General features: G+C 35.0%; 2 protein-coding genes across 2 annotated transcripts in view; one reads left to right on the forward strand and one right to left on the reverse strand.

Moving 5' to 3' along the window:
- The first annotated feature begins 374 nt into the window (after positions 1-374).
- LOC107705887 (V-set and transmembrane domain-containing protein 2-like protein) lies at positions 375-9,830 on the forward strand. Its single transcript, XM_016509397.1, has 4 exons — positions 375-497; positions 8,283-8,452; positions 8,632-8,676; positions 9,254-9,830. Exons 1-4 carry the CDS (start codon positions 398-400, stop codon positions 9,641-9,643), a joined length of 705 nt encoding a protein of 234 aa, XP_016364883.1. The 5' UTR covers positions 375-397; the 3' UTR covers positions 9,644-9,830.
- Positions 9,831-11,707: 1,877 nt separating this feature from the next.
- The window catches only part of tgm2b (transglutaminase 2b), a 17,719-nt gene continuing 11,808 nt past the window's right edge, over positions 11,708-17,618 (reverse strand). Inside the window, exons 7-13 of the mRNA XM_016509398.1 lie at positions 16,787-16,922; positions 16,532-16,635; positions 15,136-15,375; positions 14,778-15,053; positions 13,798-13,958; positions 13,588-13,724; positions 11,708-12,253 (exon numbers count right to left, since the gene is read on the reverse strand). Of these exons, the coding sequence (XP_016364884.1) occupies positions 12,103-12,253; positions 13,588-13,724; positions 13,798-13,958; positions 14,778-15,053; positions 15,136-15,375; positions 16,532-16,635; positions 16,787-16,922 (1,205 nt within the window). The 3' untranslated portion in view covers positions 11,708-12,102. The remainder of the gene's footprint in view (positions 12,254-13,587; positions 13,725-13,797; positions 13,959-14,777; positions 15,054-15,135; positions 15,376-16,531; positions 16,636-16,786; positions 16,923-17,618) is intronic.

Consider the following 17,618-nt stretch of genomic DNA (forward strand, 5'->3'; position numbering starts at 1 on the left):
GGCTTTGTTGGAAATGAAAATTTACTGTCAAAACAGACTCTGCATCTGCCATATTTTCTCACTGACACGCTACCAAAACAAAAGCTCAGTGCTTGAAGAAAGCTGCTGAAGTCTTAAAATCTAAATCTAAATTTAATCCTGGCCAATAACTGTGGAAATGTTTAGTCTGCACACGCACAAAGTGACTTTCACTGTCCCGGTCTCATACCTGATAGTACGAGCAGAAACGGTTCATGAATTATATCGCTCCGCCTAATTGAATGCTCAGCAGACCGCATCACAGGCGCCCCTCCCCCGTGTGCTCCTCCGCCACAGCCGCGCGGGCAATTAGTGCGCTCCGGAGCGTGACGGAACACAGAGCTTTACCGGCAAGATCTGATGAGTGCATAGAGCAGGAATGGGCTCGTTTGGAGAGATGCTGTGGATTATACACTCAGTGGGACTTTATGCCCAAATCAGCGTGAATTTGGCAGTGGACAATCCCGTATCTGGAAACGGTAGGTGTGAGGAACGGAAACAAACGGAATGGCATTGAGTGTGGTGGGATGTGTCTCAAACGAGCTGCCCACTTCGCATTTCTGGGGCATCATACGGAGCGGGTAGGAAGCTCAATACTTTTTGATCTTCTTTTGCTGATTTTATGAAGTGTTTGTCTTTACATATGTGAATACTTGAGCTTGAAATTAGGCTAGTTTAAGATATGTTTTTGAAAGTAAAACTTTCAAAAACTGCTAATCTGAAGTTTCTTAGAGTCAGAAAAGATTAAGATTCTTTTTTATGATAAATTATATGGTATTAACAGAAATAGGTCATTAAGTATTTTTAACGCATTCCAAATTAAAACAAATAGAATATTGTGAATACATCGGACTACAGGACAGACTGGGGCAAGTTGTCACAGAGTATATATTCCAGAAACTTTAAAGTATTGGTTAAAATTGCATTTACATATGCGTGTTTTATCTAGCAGTGGCCTAGTTAACACCTATTGTGTTTAAAACTCTTAAATAGAATAATTTTTGTGAATTCTGTTCTCTAAACTAAATTCCTAATATCATTTTTGCAATATAAGTAACAAATGAACACAATAAAACCACACTGACATTCATTAAGATGAGTCAGTTGCATAAAATAAACAGTTGATCTGTGTTCTCATGGCAATTTTAAATAAATATGAGTATTTTTCATAAATGTCAGGTTGGGGCTAGTTGTCACAAATTGTAACTTTTATAAATATATGATTAAAAAAAATACTAAGTGATCAAAACATCAGTTCATCATCATCATTATTATTATTATTATGATATGTAATAGTTTTCTTTTACATTTTTTGCTGTTTCATGAATTGCTTACCACCACGAAATAAAATAAATAAATAAATAAATAATAGTAATTGTGACTTTTTTTCCTCAGAACTGTGTGATATAAACTCACAATTCTGACTTTTCCTTGCAACTGCGAGTTGATAGCTTGCAATACGCACCTTTTCTGACTTTGGACGTCTTTTCTCAGAATTGTAAGATATAAACTCAGAATTGTGAGGGAAAAAAGTCAGAATTTAAGTCAGTTTAAGCTTTAAAAACATGTTTTGTTCAATTAAAGAAAGAGAAAAATGAAGAAACATCTGGAATGTTTCTAAATAAAATGTCAGCTTTTCATTGTAGAATTTGGTGCAGCACTGATCTGTTCAAACCAAAGCAGCAAAATGATTTAACAGTAAATGTTATTAATTGGGATATAAAAGCTAATGTGATTTCCTTCTTTAAAAATTGTGTGCTTCGTATATTCAGTGTATTGAAACGTGTCTGATGGGACGTTTTGCTGCACAGAACTGCAGAGAACTTGCCATCTCCTCGTCCGCTGAGATTTCTCTCCGTGTCTCAGGTCAGCACGAGCTGGTTTAATAATGTCTACAGGGGGTTTTGTTCAGACAGGGGGTCCAGCTGGGTCTGACCTCTGCTGTAGGTCTTCGTCCGTATGGAGGTCTTCCTCCAGCTGAGATCAAACCAACACTTTGTTGAGCTGAGAATGAACAAATATCATGCTGGTGTCAACAACTTCCTTATTTCTCATTCATTATTTCTTCTTACACACACTCACTTCCATCATTCAGTGCTAAACCTGTTGAGAATCGCTGTAGTAGGCAATGCTTGCATTTACCTGGTGCAGTGAAGACCAATGAGATTTTTAACGCTGGAAATCTGAAAAAAAATGTGCTGTGTACATAGGTAGGAAGGCAACAAGGCATGTCTGAATCCAACATTTTAGGATGTTATATGATGTTATGGTGTCTTGGTAGCTAGTGATGGGCGCTTTTGTGAAGCTTCAAAACATTTGTGAATCATTTGTTCGAACCAGTCATTCGAATTATGTATCAAACTTGAAACATTTCAGTAAACAAGAATTTGTTACATCATTGCTATAAATTTGTAGACATTTTTGATGACACATTTATATATTAAAAAGGAAGCTCTCCATAAAACAAACAAAATACCCTACAAATGAATGAGATAACAGGTTTTTATACAGACACTTCATATTTAATGGTATTAGATGATTCATTAATTGCATGTAATAGATTACACTTTCAATAAAACATTGCAATTGGTTTGTAAAAGGTGTTTTTATCCATGTTTGAACTCAGTTTTAGTTGCATTTACACCGTTTTGACCAGCAGGCATCACCATTTTGTCGCGTTTCAAGCACTTTGAAACCGTGAATCATTTTGCGAAGCAATTGATTCAAAGTTTCAAAGAGCTTAATTTCTCCCATAACTATTGGTAGCCAGTTTTGCAAATGTCAAAAACTGTTGCAAAGTCATTGACAAACTGATCAGCAAGGCTGATTGGTCAATACAGTGTTCCAGTCATCCTAAAATACACATTATACTAACAGCTACAGTATATACAGTCACTCTACTACAGTCTTTAACTGTGAATATGCTTACAATTTTGCTTAATATATCAAACGTAGTAAGAAATAAAGCATTACACATATGCATATAAAAAGCATTCACCCTTTGGGTTACAGTATAGAGCAATTATGCATTTATGCATGTAGAACAGTGTAGCCTGCAATATTAGAGTAAAAAGGTAATTAATTTCACTGAATTAATCAAAAATAATACAGTTATTGAATGCATAATTAACTTGATTTGATTGCACCAGCATGCAATTATGCACATGAAATTACATTAGTGGATTTCCATGGAAACACATCTTCATGAAGAACGAGGAACATTCCAAGACAAGGTTCCTGGGAAATCAGTCGTCAGGGGAAGTATCCAGGATGATGTGTAAAGCATTGGCAACGTAGCCTACGGCATGCTGCGCGGTAATGCTGCTCTGCTGGAAACCTCATAAAAATAGAAAAAGTGGAAGCAAAGTACAAAGAATGAAAAGAAAACTTTCTGCAATCCACAAGGACACTGGAACCGGGAAGAAAACTCATCTACCAACAGGATAGCAACCCAGCAAAAGCAACAGTGGAGGGGCTTAAAACAGTATTCACATTCATACTCCATACTGCATAGTATATACTTTAAACTGCCTACTGTGTGACAGTATGCAACATTTTAAACAATAGTATGCTATTTTATGCTATGACATCATGTGATATACCTTAAATCTGATTGGTCGAGCAGCGTTACATACATACAGTTCAACAGTAGTTTGTATCATTCACTTGTCTGTGTTTGTTCCAGAGTGTACAGGGACTCTTTCTGAAGGTTACATCAGTTTACCAGTAGGTGGCAACAAATGAGTGAGTCAGCTGAATCCACAGTTTCCGAAGAGCGGAGGGAATATCACTGTATTTATTCGTTTTCTGTTTCAGTTATGATTCTGTATGTCTATATGCCCATCAATTTACACTGTAATGCCGCTTGCAAGCTGTGCTGCGAATCGATCTGTTTTAAACTAAAAGATGGAAAACAGACGTTTTCTCATGCTGAGAGATAAGCAGATGTCTGTGTGTGAGAAAATAGCATGCATGGTGTTAAAAAAATAAATGACACAGCGGATTTGAGCTCCATAAGAAAACTAAGCAACAGCGCATCCATTAAAGACGCAGTTATGACGAAGTAGTTTGTCCCAAAGCTTGCCTATACTCTTCTGCTACATACTCAAAAGTATGTACTTTTTCTTCACAAAAAGAGTACATACTTTTAGGGCATAGTATAAGTAGGCGCAGCAATTCTCTTGCCATTTGCTGTCACTGTCAGGAACTATTTTTTAGCGGAAGGACAGCATTTAACGAACTTACTTAAAAAAAAAAGTAACAGTGAATAAGTCACGGCTGAAGGGCTTGCAGTGACTCCCAAACAAATTACAAATTACTTATAATAATTATTATTATTACTATATTTGTTTATAGTTTATTTCACGGTAGATTCTCAAGGCGAGTGTAAAAGAAAAAAATATACAAAATAATATACAATACAAAAAAAAAAAACACTAATATTATTGAAAAAGAATAGGTAACATCAACAAAATAAAAATACAAAAAGATTATGTGGGTAGAAAAGCAGCCAAATCAAATAAAGCTCTCGGAAATAAAAATGTTGAAAATGCTGAATGTACAAGAATTGTTAGTTCTCTGTGTCATTATTCTTCAAACACAATGTCTTGTGTTTTGCACATTTTACAAATGCAGTTTGTCATTCGTGCATACAGAAAACATGAATTTACATTTATGCATTTAGCAGACACTTTTATCCATAGCAAGTTACTATAGAGGAACATAAGACATCGTCACACAGCCAACAATATTGGTAGTATACAATGCTAGGCTAGATTAGGAAATGAGCTCCAACAGAGAAGAATTTTTGTTTTTTCATGTGCATTGGAAATTCATATTTACACAACGTCATGGCATTTGAGTGATAACAAGAGCAATCTGAAATCTCAGCGTCAATCGTGCAGTGCTTATAATGACTTCTCTAAAGAGAGAGAGAGAGCTGTAACTGCTGCCACAGGTGATCCATGAGTGTGATGAAGCACATACAGCTTCAGCAATCAAAATATGTTAAACAGACTGATGTAAGAGCGAGATGATGGAGTCTGTGTTAGTGCTGGGCACATTGACTCTCAGACAATAACACTGCAGCATTTTCGACTCTGGATAATCACCTTTATACCAACCAGTTGGAGACTGCATATTAATGACCAGAGGAACTGTAGGACACACAGACTTTCTCATTCCAAACAAAGAAAACAGATGGTCACGGTGTATATTCTCATTACAGAAACAAAGAGCAGAAATCAGGGAGTAATTACCAAGACGCAAAGGGAAAATATGTTTATATGGTGTGTGTGTGGAGCTGATTGGATAAAATCTCAATGTAAAACATATACTGTACAGACCAATTTGGCTCAGTTGCACTACAAAACAAAGATTATTGGAGTATATTTTGCAAGAAAATACCATTTCAGTCTTTCTACTTCAAAACTTTACCGTTAATTCAATGTTTTACGTGCTGTTTCTTTGAAAATGTTTGTAAAATTGACTAAATCGACTGTGAAGTTTTCATAAAATGTCAATCATTTTATTGATGATTTAATCAAAAATAATTCCTGTAGCTATTATTGTTGATAACATAAAAATGCACTAAATAAATCATATCATTGTAATATATTGGCGTATTATTAACATTTCTGCATACATTGAACAAGGTTTTTTTTTTTTTTGCTATGCATTTTGTTCATCAGCTATATTTTATTCATAGCTTAATTAAAATATGACAAATGCTATAAATATTACATAATATTTATTAAAATATTCTACCACATAATTTAGTGTATTTAGCCAATTGTTGGGAATTAATGGTGTTAATTAACGCAGCAACTTGTGTTTATCTGCTTTTTATAACAGTATCTTAATTGCTCACCCAATCAGAATTTAGGTTCAGATGTCATAACAGTTTTATAATGTGCAATACTATCTACTTCTATGCACATATATTGTACAATGCAGTACAAAATACAATGCAATGTATAGTTTCCAGTGCAGTACACAAACTGACACGGTACAGACAGATTATAGATAGATATGAATGCACAAATGTTTCTGATATGCAGCCTGACATGAAGCATATAGCAGACGTGTGGAGTGTGTCAGGAGATGAGATGAGGCATGCTTCACAGTGTCCATCCCTGGGGTTAGAAGAAATCTGCTCTGGGACGGTATGAAGTCTCAGTGGATCAGTGCTTCAGTTCTGCTTGAATTGCATTAGTCTCTTTTTAGTCTCAATTACGTGCTTATTTCCTGAAAGAGAGAGTGACTCTAATGCAGCACAGACATGCACATCTGTGGTGGGTTTTTTAAACCCCCGTCTGGACTCTTTTTGCTTTTTTATTTGTCATTATTCTTCATTTTTAAAAACAATCAAGATTATGATGATTTTTGTAGGCCTGTTATATTAATTGAGTGACTTCATGTATGCTTTCAAGCAGTATGCATTGAATGTCTTTGTGCTTGCTTTTTAAGAGAGACAACATATTTTTTCAGTGCAATCAAATGTGCATCTAGTTGTTGAGCAGATTCTCTCCACAGTAAGAATATTAATGTCATCCTTCATCCTTATGAATGTGTGATTTATGACGCCTGTTTTACCACAGACAGACATAGAAAGGGAAGTGGTGGAGGCTTTACAGTGGCCTCATTTTATTCCCTTTGTTTGCAGCAGGACTTACTTTTCAAATCAATTGAGTTTTTTAATTATATGCTATATTCTGTAATTCTGACTACATTTGAATTTCTGTATGTTTGTTATGAATAATTAAGTTATTTTAGTGTCATTTATTAATATTTTGAATCAGTTTTTATTTTTATATTTTCCATGTTCATTTTAAAGTTTTAGTAATTTTGTTGTTTTTTTCATTAGTAGTTTTTTTTTGTCATTTAATGTCTATATAGTTTTATTCATTTTTATTTCAGTGTGTTTGTTTTCGTACATCACGTTTAAATCAAAAATGAGAAATGTAGCCTTGGCAACTAACTTTATTATTTTTATTTTTTCACATTTGAATTTATTTCAGTTAACATTTATTTCAAGTAACAATGTTTTTTTATGGTTTTTAAAATTTAGTTTCAGTTTTTGTTTTAATTAACTATAATAACCATTTCACTACAATAAATATTTTGAATATTAAGCCCTTTTCTTGCTGCTTTAATATGAATAATGTGCAGCAAAATAATACTTTGGAATGGAATTTATTATTATTATTATTCATTCTTTAAGTTTTAGATGCTGTATCATCTCAGTAAGGAAAATGTGAACTATACGCTAAATAATCAGAACATCTTCAAAGCGCTTCAAAGTGCTTTGATGCCCAAGCAAATGTAATAACAATAATTTTTTTTTAAACTTTTTTTTTTTAAGGGAAATTTTTTTTTCCCCTTGGTTATTTTTATTATTTACAGCACAGCATTTACATCTACACACAGGAATTGAATATGTAAAATATGTGATATGAAAATGAAAATGTCTTGAAATAAGCCAAAAATAAGATTGAATTGAATGTCATGAAATAAACCAAAAATAAAGTTTGAATTGAATTAAAAAGTTTCATTGAATTGAATTGTTCTTAATTGGAATTGATGGTTCTATGAGGAACCTTTAAAATCCATGGAACCTTCCCATTCCAAAAAAAGGTTCTTCATAGTGAAAAAAGGTTCTTTAATGAAGACATGGAGAACAGGAGTTTGCAGAAGCTGTTTCTCTCTGGAACATTTGAGTCCCTTTAGGCAGCTGGCATACACACATACTGTATGTGTTTGTGTGTTATGAATTCATTATATTGTTTGTCCTCAGATGTGTCTGCTTAATTATCTCCAGTCCTTTTGCAATTAATTTGTTTTCCTGAGCATTGGACTCTCAGACCTTTAAAGGGATAGTTCACCCAAAAATGAAAATTCTGTCATTAATTACTCACCCTCATGTCGTTACAAACCCGTAAGATCTTCAGAACACAAATTAAGATATTTTGGATGAAATCCGAGAGCTTTCTGACCCTGCATAGACAGCAACGCAACTACCACGGTCAAGACCCAGAAAGGTAGTAAGGACATCGTTAAAACAGTCCATGTGACATCAGTGGTTCAACTATAATTTTCTTTACTCAACAATTTCTTCTCTTTTCCGGTCAGTCTTCGCTGCCTGAAAGTATCTGTGTGAAGAGATTCACGGAACCAGTAGCTGATAAGAGAGAGCAGGATGACTAATGGTCAACAAAATGCATAAGGTATCAAGTGTAGTTTTTAAAATCTCTCTTTCTCTTCAGCTCTTTTCACCGAGGTTCCTCATGACGTGGTCTCTCAGGCTGGAGATGATGTGGAGATGGCCTGCTCCTTCAGAGGTGCTAGCTCCTCCTCCGTCTCCTTGGAGATCCAGTGGTGGTACACCAGACACAGCAGAGAGTGGGCGGAGCAACCAGCATGGACAACCAATCAGGAAAGACTCTTTTTAGTTGTTCAGATTTTATATATATATAAAAGTATAAAAATATTTCTAAATAAATTGGACTATTTTACCCAATATTCAAGCTATGTATTTTTATTGACATGATGATTTTTTTTCCAAGAATATATTTGGTTTAGCACTTAATTTTCATTTTGAATGTGTGTGTACAGGTGGTTTCACAGGAAAACACACCAAAGGGGGCGACTAAAATAAGCGTGAGTTTTGCATTTTGAAATTTGTCTTAATTTGACTAAATGTAAGTGCTTAATGATCAGGTTTACATATGCATTATATTCTGATTTATTATATTTAGCTTCTTCTGACATATATTCTGGCACTTCACATCTACTGGGATCTTCTTAACAAATTCACATCAGCACATTCTGATCAAACTAAGACTTGTTCCTGCTATTTTCTTGTTGAAATTAGTCAGTTTTGCCAATTCTTTTAAATAATTTTTAAGTAATTCTGCAGTAATTTAATTATCTCATTAATTCTTATCCATGTCCCTGACAGCAACAAACAAGAGTGGAGTTACTTACAAAATAAAGGCCATGAGGGGCTTTTACCTGTCTGTATATTCATGTTCATTAATTTTGCTTTGTGAGAGAATCTGTCTCAATGTCGCTCCAAACATGCTTCTTCAGTAGATGGACTAATTTTAATTGGTGCACATAAACATGATTGGTTTTCTTAATTCACAAACTTAATTAGCTTACAAGGACTTGTTTTGTGGGAGTCTCGGATAGTTAAATGTTCTTGTTCAATATTCATATTTGTGTTTGTTTTAAGGTGGTAAAAGTGGTTGGCAGCAACATCTCACATAAGCTTCGTCTGTCTAGCGTCAGACCATCAGACGAGGGAACGTACGAGTGTCAGGTCATCGACTTCAGTGAAAGCCGAGCCCAGCGGCACAGAGTTCAGGCGTATCTGCAGGTACAGCCAGACGTCCTGAGTCCCGTCCACAACAGAGACCAGAAGAAAGAAGAGGAGAAGAACACGTCAGAGCAGAACGCAGGTCCTGAAGACCATCAGAAGGGCCACCATAAGAAAGAAGAAGAGCAGAGGACATGGCAAGTGGCTCATCAGTTTTATAAAGAGGATCATCATCAGCTCCACGAGGGGAACAAGACAAGATTGAAGAAACAGCAATCAGAGAGCAGAGATGTGAAGACAGAGTGACTGTCCTGCTGAAAACTGCACGTGAGAAGAGAGACGCCTCGATAAAACTAGAACAGTCCTGATGTTACTAACCATATCCTGACACAAGTTGTCCGCATAATTAGTCTTAACATTAGTTTTATTGCGAACTGAAACTGATTTGTGCTTCTTCTATCAAAAGGAACCAGCAATGTGTAGATTTAAAGGGATAGTTTGCTGTCATCATTTACTCATCCTCGTGTCATTTCAAACCTCTATGACTTTCTGACAAAGTGATTCAAACTATTTAATAGCTTTTAGAATTGAACCTACTCACTTTTGGAACCATTTCTGTTTGCTGGTCATCTTAAAAACACTTGGAAGTCAGCAAACATTTGTTTTCTTTGCGTTGCACGTCGGTATAAAAGTTCAGGTTTGACTCAGGCTACACCTCTCCTGATTTGTTGGTCATCTGGTCATCGTAAGGAGAGGAGAAGAATAGGGTTAATAAAACAGCAGCAGAAATGAGAGGTGATTATTAATGACTGAGAAGAAACGAAGAGGGTGAATTTAGCTGCTGGCAGAGAGTGACATATTAATTTATTCATTAATAAGGAAGGACAGATAAGGACTGAATGTAAAATATTATTTGTGTTAGTGATGTTTACCTTTACTGATCTATACTCCTACACATTTTATTTGTATGTGATTTTCATTTGTTTAGCTTGTATCATGACAAAAATGTGTTGCGCACAAGATGGTAAATGGCTGTGTGTGTGTGTGTGCTTTATAAGACTTAGAAATAGAGCTACATTTCTAAATGGGCTTTTCCTTTAATGTTGAACAGTTGAACTGCAGTTTTCTGACGTTAAAGTGATTTTAATGATGCATCTTCTGTATATCTGCTTTGATGTTCTGTATGGAAGAAGATGTGTCAGTTATGTAACTTTATGGTATTTCTGAAGATACACTCTAAAAAATACTAGGTTAAATACAACCCAGTGCTGGATAAAATAGGGACAAACCCAGCAATTGGGTTGTGTTTAACCCAGCATTTTTTAGTGTATTATCACGTTTCAGTTAAGTCATATAAACATTAAAAATAGTTGCTGTTATTTGCTCAACTCTAATTTTGTGATGATAGTTTATAAAGTCTGAAAATATGCTTTTGAAGCTTGATTTATTGTCTTCTGTTCAGAGATAAGATACCGTGTTCATGCTATTTTTATTATCAGGCTCTTCTGTAAATTGTGCATGATGCAACACTGCCACCCTCTGGATAAACCTATAATCTTCAGATTCATTTTCAAACAAAAATTATACTATTGGGGCCTAAATGTGATGATAGCCTTCCGAGGAACATCATTTATTTAATATAAAAGCAGTTTCTATTCTGTTTTATTCACCACGAAACTACAATCCTGTCATCAATTACTCATGTCTTTTTAAGCCTGGGAGAACAAACCATTTTTTAAATTTTAATTTCAATACATATGACAGTTCACTCTCATCCATCTGCAGTATTTACATTGGGAAATACAGGGATCAACTGCATTTTTATGAGTTAATTTATTACTTGTTATGAAACAAAAGTGAATGTGGCCAGAAAATGATGCCAAACGTCTGATTCGACTGTAATGCTGTATGTAAATGTTTATGTGCTCTAGCAACAGTGTTTGGGAAAAGAGCGTGTGATCAGTAACTGTACGCTGTCTGACTGACTTCTTGTGTTGGCAAATGAATAGTCATGTGCTGAGATAATCTTCTAGTGTTCATGTTGATAACCGCATTCTGGGCATCATTTGAAGTACATCAAACGTGTGCAATGATGAAACTGAAGAAAAACCTTTTAATGGGCTCGTATCATAATTTTAGAACCTCAGGAAATAACATTGATTTAAAAAATGGTTAGTCATGGGTTTTTTGGACATAAAAAAGTCTTAGTGGACACATTCAATGGGCATCGTTATAAATTTGCATGATTAATGTGAACAAACAGATGTCACTTTTGAGAGTCGATTTTGCTGCTTAGTATCAAAAAATAACCTTTTTTACACTTTTCAAGAATTCAAATTAGGTTCTTCATGATGTGAGGCCTTTAAATGAAAACAGATTAAAAACGTAATAGCGTAATGGTTTTTAATGAAGTCACAGCTGAATATAAAGATATAAAGATACCAAAAACATAAAAATTGCATATAAAATGTTTACTCTCTTAAACTACTGTCTCTTCCATGCATGCATCATTTTCATTCTTGTGTTTTTACAGCATGATATTTCCCACAATGCAATGGGGCGCCAAACACATCCAGGAATATGCACGTTTCAGCGTCCTAAAAATGAAAGGATTTCTTGACATTTATTGTTGCATATTGCCCAGCTTGGCTTTCACATTCTTAGAAAAATACAGTATATAAAAGATAACGTAATACTCTGTGAATACTAACAAGTACATGGAAAAATAGAGGATTTCACATTCCGTTCTCCAGCACCGAAGGGTCTCATTTCCCGATGATAACGTTCTTGTATCCTCTAACGTGGCCCAGCTTGTCGCTGTCAAAATCCACCACGAGTTTGCGCAGGCCAGACTGAGTGGGAGTGAAGTAGATTTTGACTTTGGCCTCCTGCCCGGGTTCGATGGGTGACTCCAGTCTGAGACGAATAAATATTTACACGTTAGAAATCTAACTAACAGACACTAGCAAAGAACAGCATGAGGTGTATCCTCGCTGTGTTTAAATGTACAGTCGGTATTAGAAGTGAGAGGACCACCCTGAAAATCTGGGATTGTGGGGAGTTTTGAAAAATGTTAAAACAGATGATAATGGTCTGACAGTGAATTATTCAGTCACAGACTTTTTTGATGCACAAATGTTAAATGTTTTAACTCTAGCTTATGCACATTTTATGAATTGTACGTTTTATTTATTTTAAAAATATACGTTTTTTTAAGGATTAAGTTTAGATCCAGATTTCATTTTACGATCCTGTTCTGCACTGTAAAACATCATATTTCAAAGAGAATTGGAGTATTTCAGTCTTTCTACTTTCATGTGTAATTACTCGCCATTTCTTTGTAATTATTGGTGAAATTTGCTAGAGATTTCTAAGTGTAAAAAGGTTTCTACAACCTTTTTTTTTTAGTGTGCTTACTACAATTATTATTACAATAACTGGATAATTAGTGGGTATTAACTAATCCTAACCTTAACCCATGTAGTTAGTACAACCTGTCCATGTATATTTTGTGAACTGTATTTGCATATTGTTGCATCCATTTAGCATTTTTCCATGTGATATCTCAAAATGTGGCTCTGAAAAAAAAAAAAATAATAATAATAAATTATTGTTATTGCTGCTATTACTGCTCAAAATAATTAAAGTATGTACACATCAAAAATATAAATCTGTATCAATGGCTCAAAGATGTTAAGATGTACGCATCAAAAGAAATTTACAAAAGTGATTTTATGTCCATAGAAAGCACATTAAATGTAAGTAAAGTGTCTACATTTAAGGTTTCAAATAAGTTTTTGAAGAATAAAATGTCAAAATTTGGTTGAAATAATGTTCCATTGTCATTCAGTGTAACACTTATAGTTATGTAAAAATTCAAACAACATGCTTATTCTGACGTGTACATATTAAAATATATAAAACAATAAGGGAGCATATTAAATTTTATTGTGTTTTAAATGAGTAACAGAAAACTTTTACATTTTTTTGTTTTTTTGGAAAAACAACAATTTAAAGCAGTATTGTTTTTATGCTAATATTAAATAATAAAAAGTAATTGAAAAATATTATAATATATATTATAATAGAATTATCAGACTTAAGTGTATTTGAATAGTATTTGCGTCTTTATCATGCTTCCATATAGCATTATTTCATGTGATATCCCAAAATGTGCATTTAAATAAATGGACCGTGTTTCTGCTTTCTCATTCTACTGAAGACACACAGCAGCGTTGTTGAGTTCTTACTTCTCGGTGATGCTGCTGCCGCCGGTGAGGTTTGCGCCCTCGATGGTGAAGCAGCAGCCTTGTAAGGTTTCTGGCAGCGGGTTCTGTAAGGTGAGCTCTGCCGCCAGCTTACGCTTCTCTTTGGGTTCTCCCAGAATCTGGAATGACACACATACATCAGCATGAATATGATCTCCATTGTCATGTCCACTTGTGATCCTGTGGTCGTACCCTGATTTTGATCTCGGGGTCGTCCAGCACGATGTCACGCATGGCCATCATGGCTTCCTTGGTGCTGTAGTCGATCAGCAGAGCGCCCAGACGGATGAGATTGTCCTCCGTTAGATTAGTACAGTATTTACTGTAGTTCAGCCTCAGAGGAACCTTCCTATCTGTGAACAAACACACAACATAGTGAGGACACGCACTACAGTACATGCATAACACAAAGCATCTACACAACTTCTACTAAATACTAAATATAAATAACAAAAACTAGGCCAAAATGGAAAAGCCATGTGTGACAAACTAAGGACACCTTTACTGATTAACTGATCATCAGCAAGTGTGAGCGGCTCTATAAAAGCAGAGGTTTTGGCAGTTTGCTGGTCTGGAGCCTTCAGAAATTAAATAATGATCATACATAATGATACATAATGTTACATGATCATTCAATCAGAAATTAAATAATTAAAGAATTTATTATTATTATTATTAATAATAATTATATATGCAATATTATTATTGTATAATATAAATATAATTAAATAATATAAAATGTTTACAATAATAACATAAATAATATTAAAATGTATAAATCAATTTATTTATAAAATAAATAACTGTTATTAATACTACTACTACTAATAAAATCTAATAAAATCGATTCAATATTGGATAATTATTTATTTAAAACAGCCTTTTATTAAAAATAGTCATTGCACTCTAGGCCGTGCATTACAATGACTTTACCAAAGCCAAAACCATACTTCTGTCAGGACCACTATCGTCAAAATGATAGATACTTAGCATAACGTTTGGTTGCATATGCAAATGTTTATGTGAATGCCTGGCCAATGCACTGCTAGCATGTTTTTATCAAATGTCTGTGCACAAAATAGAGCTTGCTTATGTAGATGCGCTCACCTTTGCACACTGAATCACACATCAACACATAGAGCAGTGCAGTAATGAAAGCACAGGCCGCTCACCTCCTCCAGGTGCCAGCTCCACATTGAGCAGGTCTTTGAAACCGCACTCGCGCCCGATGACGCCGTTATACGACACGGCGCGTGACGCAAACACCAGACGGCACTTCTTATCCTCCTCGGTGTTATTGGTCACGATTGCAAAGACGTCAAAGTCGCAGCCCTTCCTGATCCCCGTCGACAGCTTGATGGTGATTTGCAGCCCAGGGTTCGCTTGCTGCTGATGCAGCTTGTTCTGGTGGTTTGCTTTCTCGAAAACCTGCCTCTCCTCCGCAGAACCTGCAAGAGGTCATCGCAAAATCAACCTCCTCTTCATGCGCGTGGTTATTGAAAGGAAGTGCACTTGTTTGCGTGTTCCTACCTTCAGGATATTTGTACAGGTGTGTGATGTCTTCTCTCTCATCTCGGCCTACGCTCTTGGTGCTGATCTTCTGCCCCACTTTTTGGTCATTCACGATTTTCCTTGTGCTCCCATCGTTATACTTCAGGATGTGCACTAAGTCTGCGTTCACCTCCGCGAACACAAACGGTGCGTCGTATTTGAAGGTGAGCTCTCCCTCTTTTATCGCCCGCACAGGAACCGGCCCGCAGCAGAACACGCCTGAGAGACAGAAAGACACTTCTCAGCTACTTTATTTTAGTTTATTTATTTGAGATCTTAAAATAATTTTCTTTTTGACAGAGTTAAATCTGTTCATCATATAAAGCAATCGTATCTCTTCACAAGACTTGGATTAAATTGCTCAATATATAGGGATTGATTTTGAAATCTTGCTTTTAAGTTTTGGTTACCTGGACTTTTATTGACAGAAACTTCTCAGGTTTTAAAAAAAAAAAGGATATATATATATATATATAAACCTGAGAATATAAAATTGTTGTCTTGTTTTCCAGTACAAATATTGAAACATGCTTAAATCAAGATATATTTATTTTAGATGCAAAATCACTTAAGATATTAAGATTTGTTTTCTGAAAAAGCGAGCTTTTGTTTAAAACAATAAAAAAATCTACCAATGGGGTCAGAAAAAGAAATTTAATTCAAATGGGAAAACAAGATTATTTTTTGTTCCTTGTTGGCAGATATGTTTTTTTTTTTGTATAAAGCAAAAACTCACTTAATTTTGATACATTTTTAAGAAAACACAACTTAATATCTTGAGTAATTTTGCTGCTTTTGTTTTACTTCAAGTTTTGTTTCCTAAAAAATATATCAAAATTAAGTGATTTTATTTCTTAAAACAAGAAAAAAATATCTGGCAATATAGGGTTGTTTTCCATTTGAATTATTTTTATTTTTATGACTCCATTGGCAGATTCTTTTTTTTCTCATAAACTCAATTTTGATATATTTTTCAAAAAACAAGACTTAATATCCTAAGTCATTCTGCTTCTCAAATGAAGTGAGTTTATTTCTTAAAACAAGAAAAAAATATCTGGCAATATAGGGTAAGAAAAACAATTATAGAAAAATTATCTTGTTTTCCATTTGAATGATTTTTATTTTTCTGACACCATTGGCAGATTGTTTTCTTGTTTTACGCATAAACTCAATTTTGATATATTTTTTCAAAAAACAAGACTTAATATCCTAAGTCATTCTGCTTCTCAAATTAATGTATCCTGATTTAAGAATGTAGTTGTAATGGAAAATACTTTTTTTGCTGTGCAGAATTTAGATTTTTGGGTGAACTATCCCTTTAAGCTTAGGGATGTTTGATTTGCTGTATGACAGAAAGAAAGAGCCGTCTGCACACCTTCACTTTTCTCCTGCGGCGTCGGGTCACTCGCTTGCCAGCCGTCAAAACCCGGAGGGAGATCGGATCGCGTCATCCAGCTCTCGACCCAGCAGTGGTAGTTCCTACAACAGATAAACACATACTGTAAGTATCCAAATGTGTGCTTTCTGTATTTTTAAATACAGGTTTTGACTGACAAATCACTTTCTGCATGTGTTATTTTTATAGAAGTGTTTTAAAACATGTTTGGATAAAAGACGTGGTTCTTCATACCATATCATATCTCTGGTGCTGCTGTCTATTTCTCCTTTCTCGTTGAGATAACGCTCGATTACAAGGTTGCTGTTGGTATCATGGGCGGAATAGAAGTTTGTTACCACCCTGCATGGGATTCCCAGAGCACGAGACACTGAGGAAAAACACAAGAACCTGCTTCATCTCTAGTTTTATCCAGTGCTGTTTTTCAACTGGCTTTGCTTTAGAAGTTGACTGGAGGCTTAACACAGAACCAAAACTGTTTATTGTACAAAAGTAACAAATAAGTCTTTAGAATGAAAAAACTGCATAATTCTAACAAAATGTAAAATTATTAACATATAGTCCAAATAGGAACATTTAAATTTTTGCTGATGTGTAAAGAAACAGTAGATCAGACAAAGCTCAGCTTGTTTCTGCCACAGGATTTAAAAATATAAAGGGTAATTGAGACTTTTTTTTTTTGCACACTTCTGACTTTTTTCGCTCAGAATATAAACTCAGAATAGTGAGATATAAACTCATAATTGCATGCCATAAACTTCAAACTTTTTATTTACGGAAATTATGAGTAGGGTTGTGACGGTGAGGAAATTTTCTCACCGGTTAATCGACATGTGACGACACCGGTAATACCGGTAACACCGTGGGGGCGGGGGCGTTTCCTCTTTTCCTTGCTTTCCTTCGCTTTTAAATAGCTTATAAAAGCGGCACGCACATTTTACTTTCACTTTCAAATAGCGGCAATTCGGCGTAAAGCAATTGTTCGTTTTTAGTTCGTTTGAATTTTCCCTCTTTTCCTCGCTTTTAAATAGCTTAAAAACACCGTGCACATTTTACTTTCACTTTC

This window comes from Sinocyclocheilus rhinocerous, unplaced genomic scaffold (assembly GCF_001515625.1).
Source record: "Sinocyclocheilus rhinocerous isolate Xijiao unplaced genomic scaffold, SAMN03320098_v1.1 scaffold1615, whole genome shotgun sequence".
Taxonomy (NCBI): Eukaryota; Metazoa; Chordata; class Actinopteri; order Cypriniformes; family Cyprinidae; genus Sinocyclocheilus; species Sinocyclocheilus rhinocerous.

Coding starts and splice junctions, on each gene's coding strand:
- LOC107705887 (XM_016509397.1), top strand. CDS start 398: ATGGGCTCGTTTGGAGAGATGCTGTGGATTATACACTCAGTGGGACTT. Junction 8,453..8,631: donor CAGCATGGACAACCAATCAG/GAAAGACTCTTT, acceptor GTGTGTGTACAG/GTGGTTTCACAGGAAAACAC. Junction 8,677..9,253: donor AGGGGGCGACTAAAATAAGC/GTGAGTTTTGCA, acceptor GTTTGTTTTAAG/GTGGTAAAAGTGGTTGGCAG.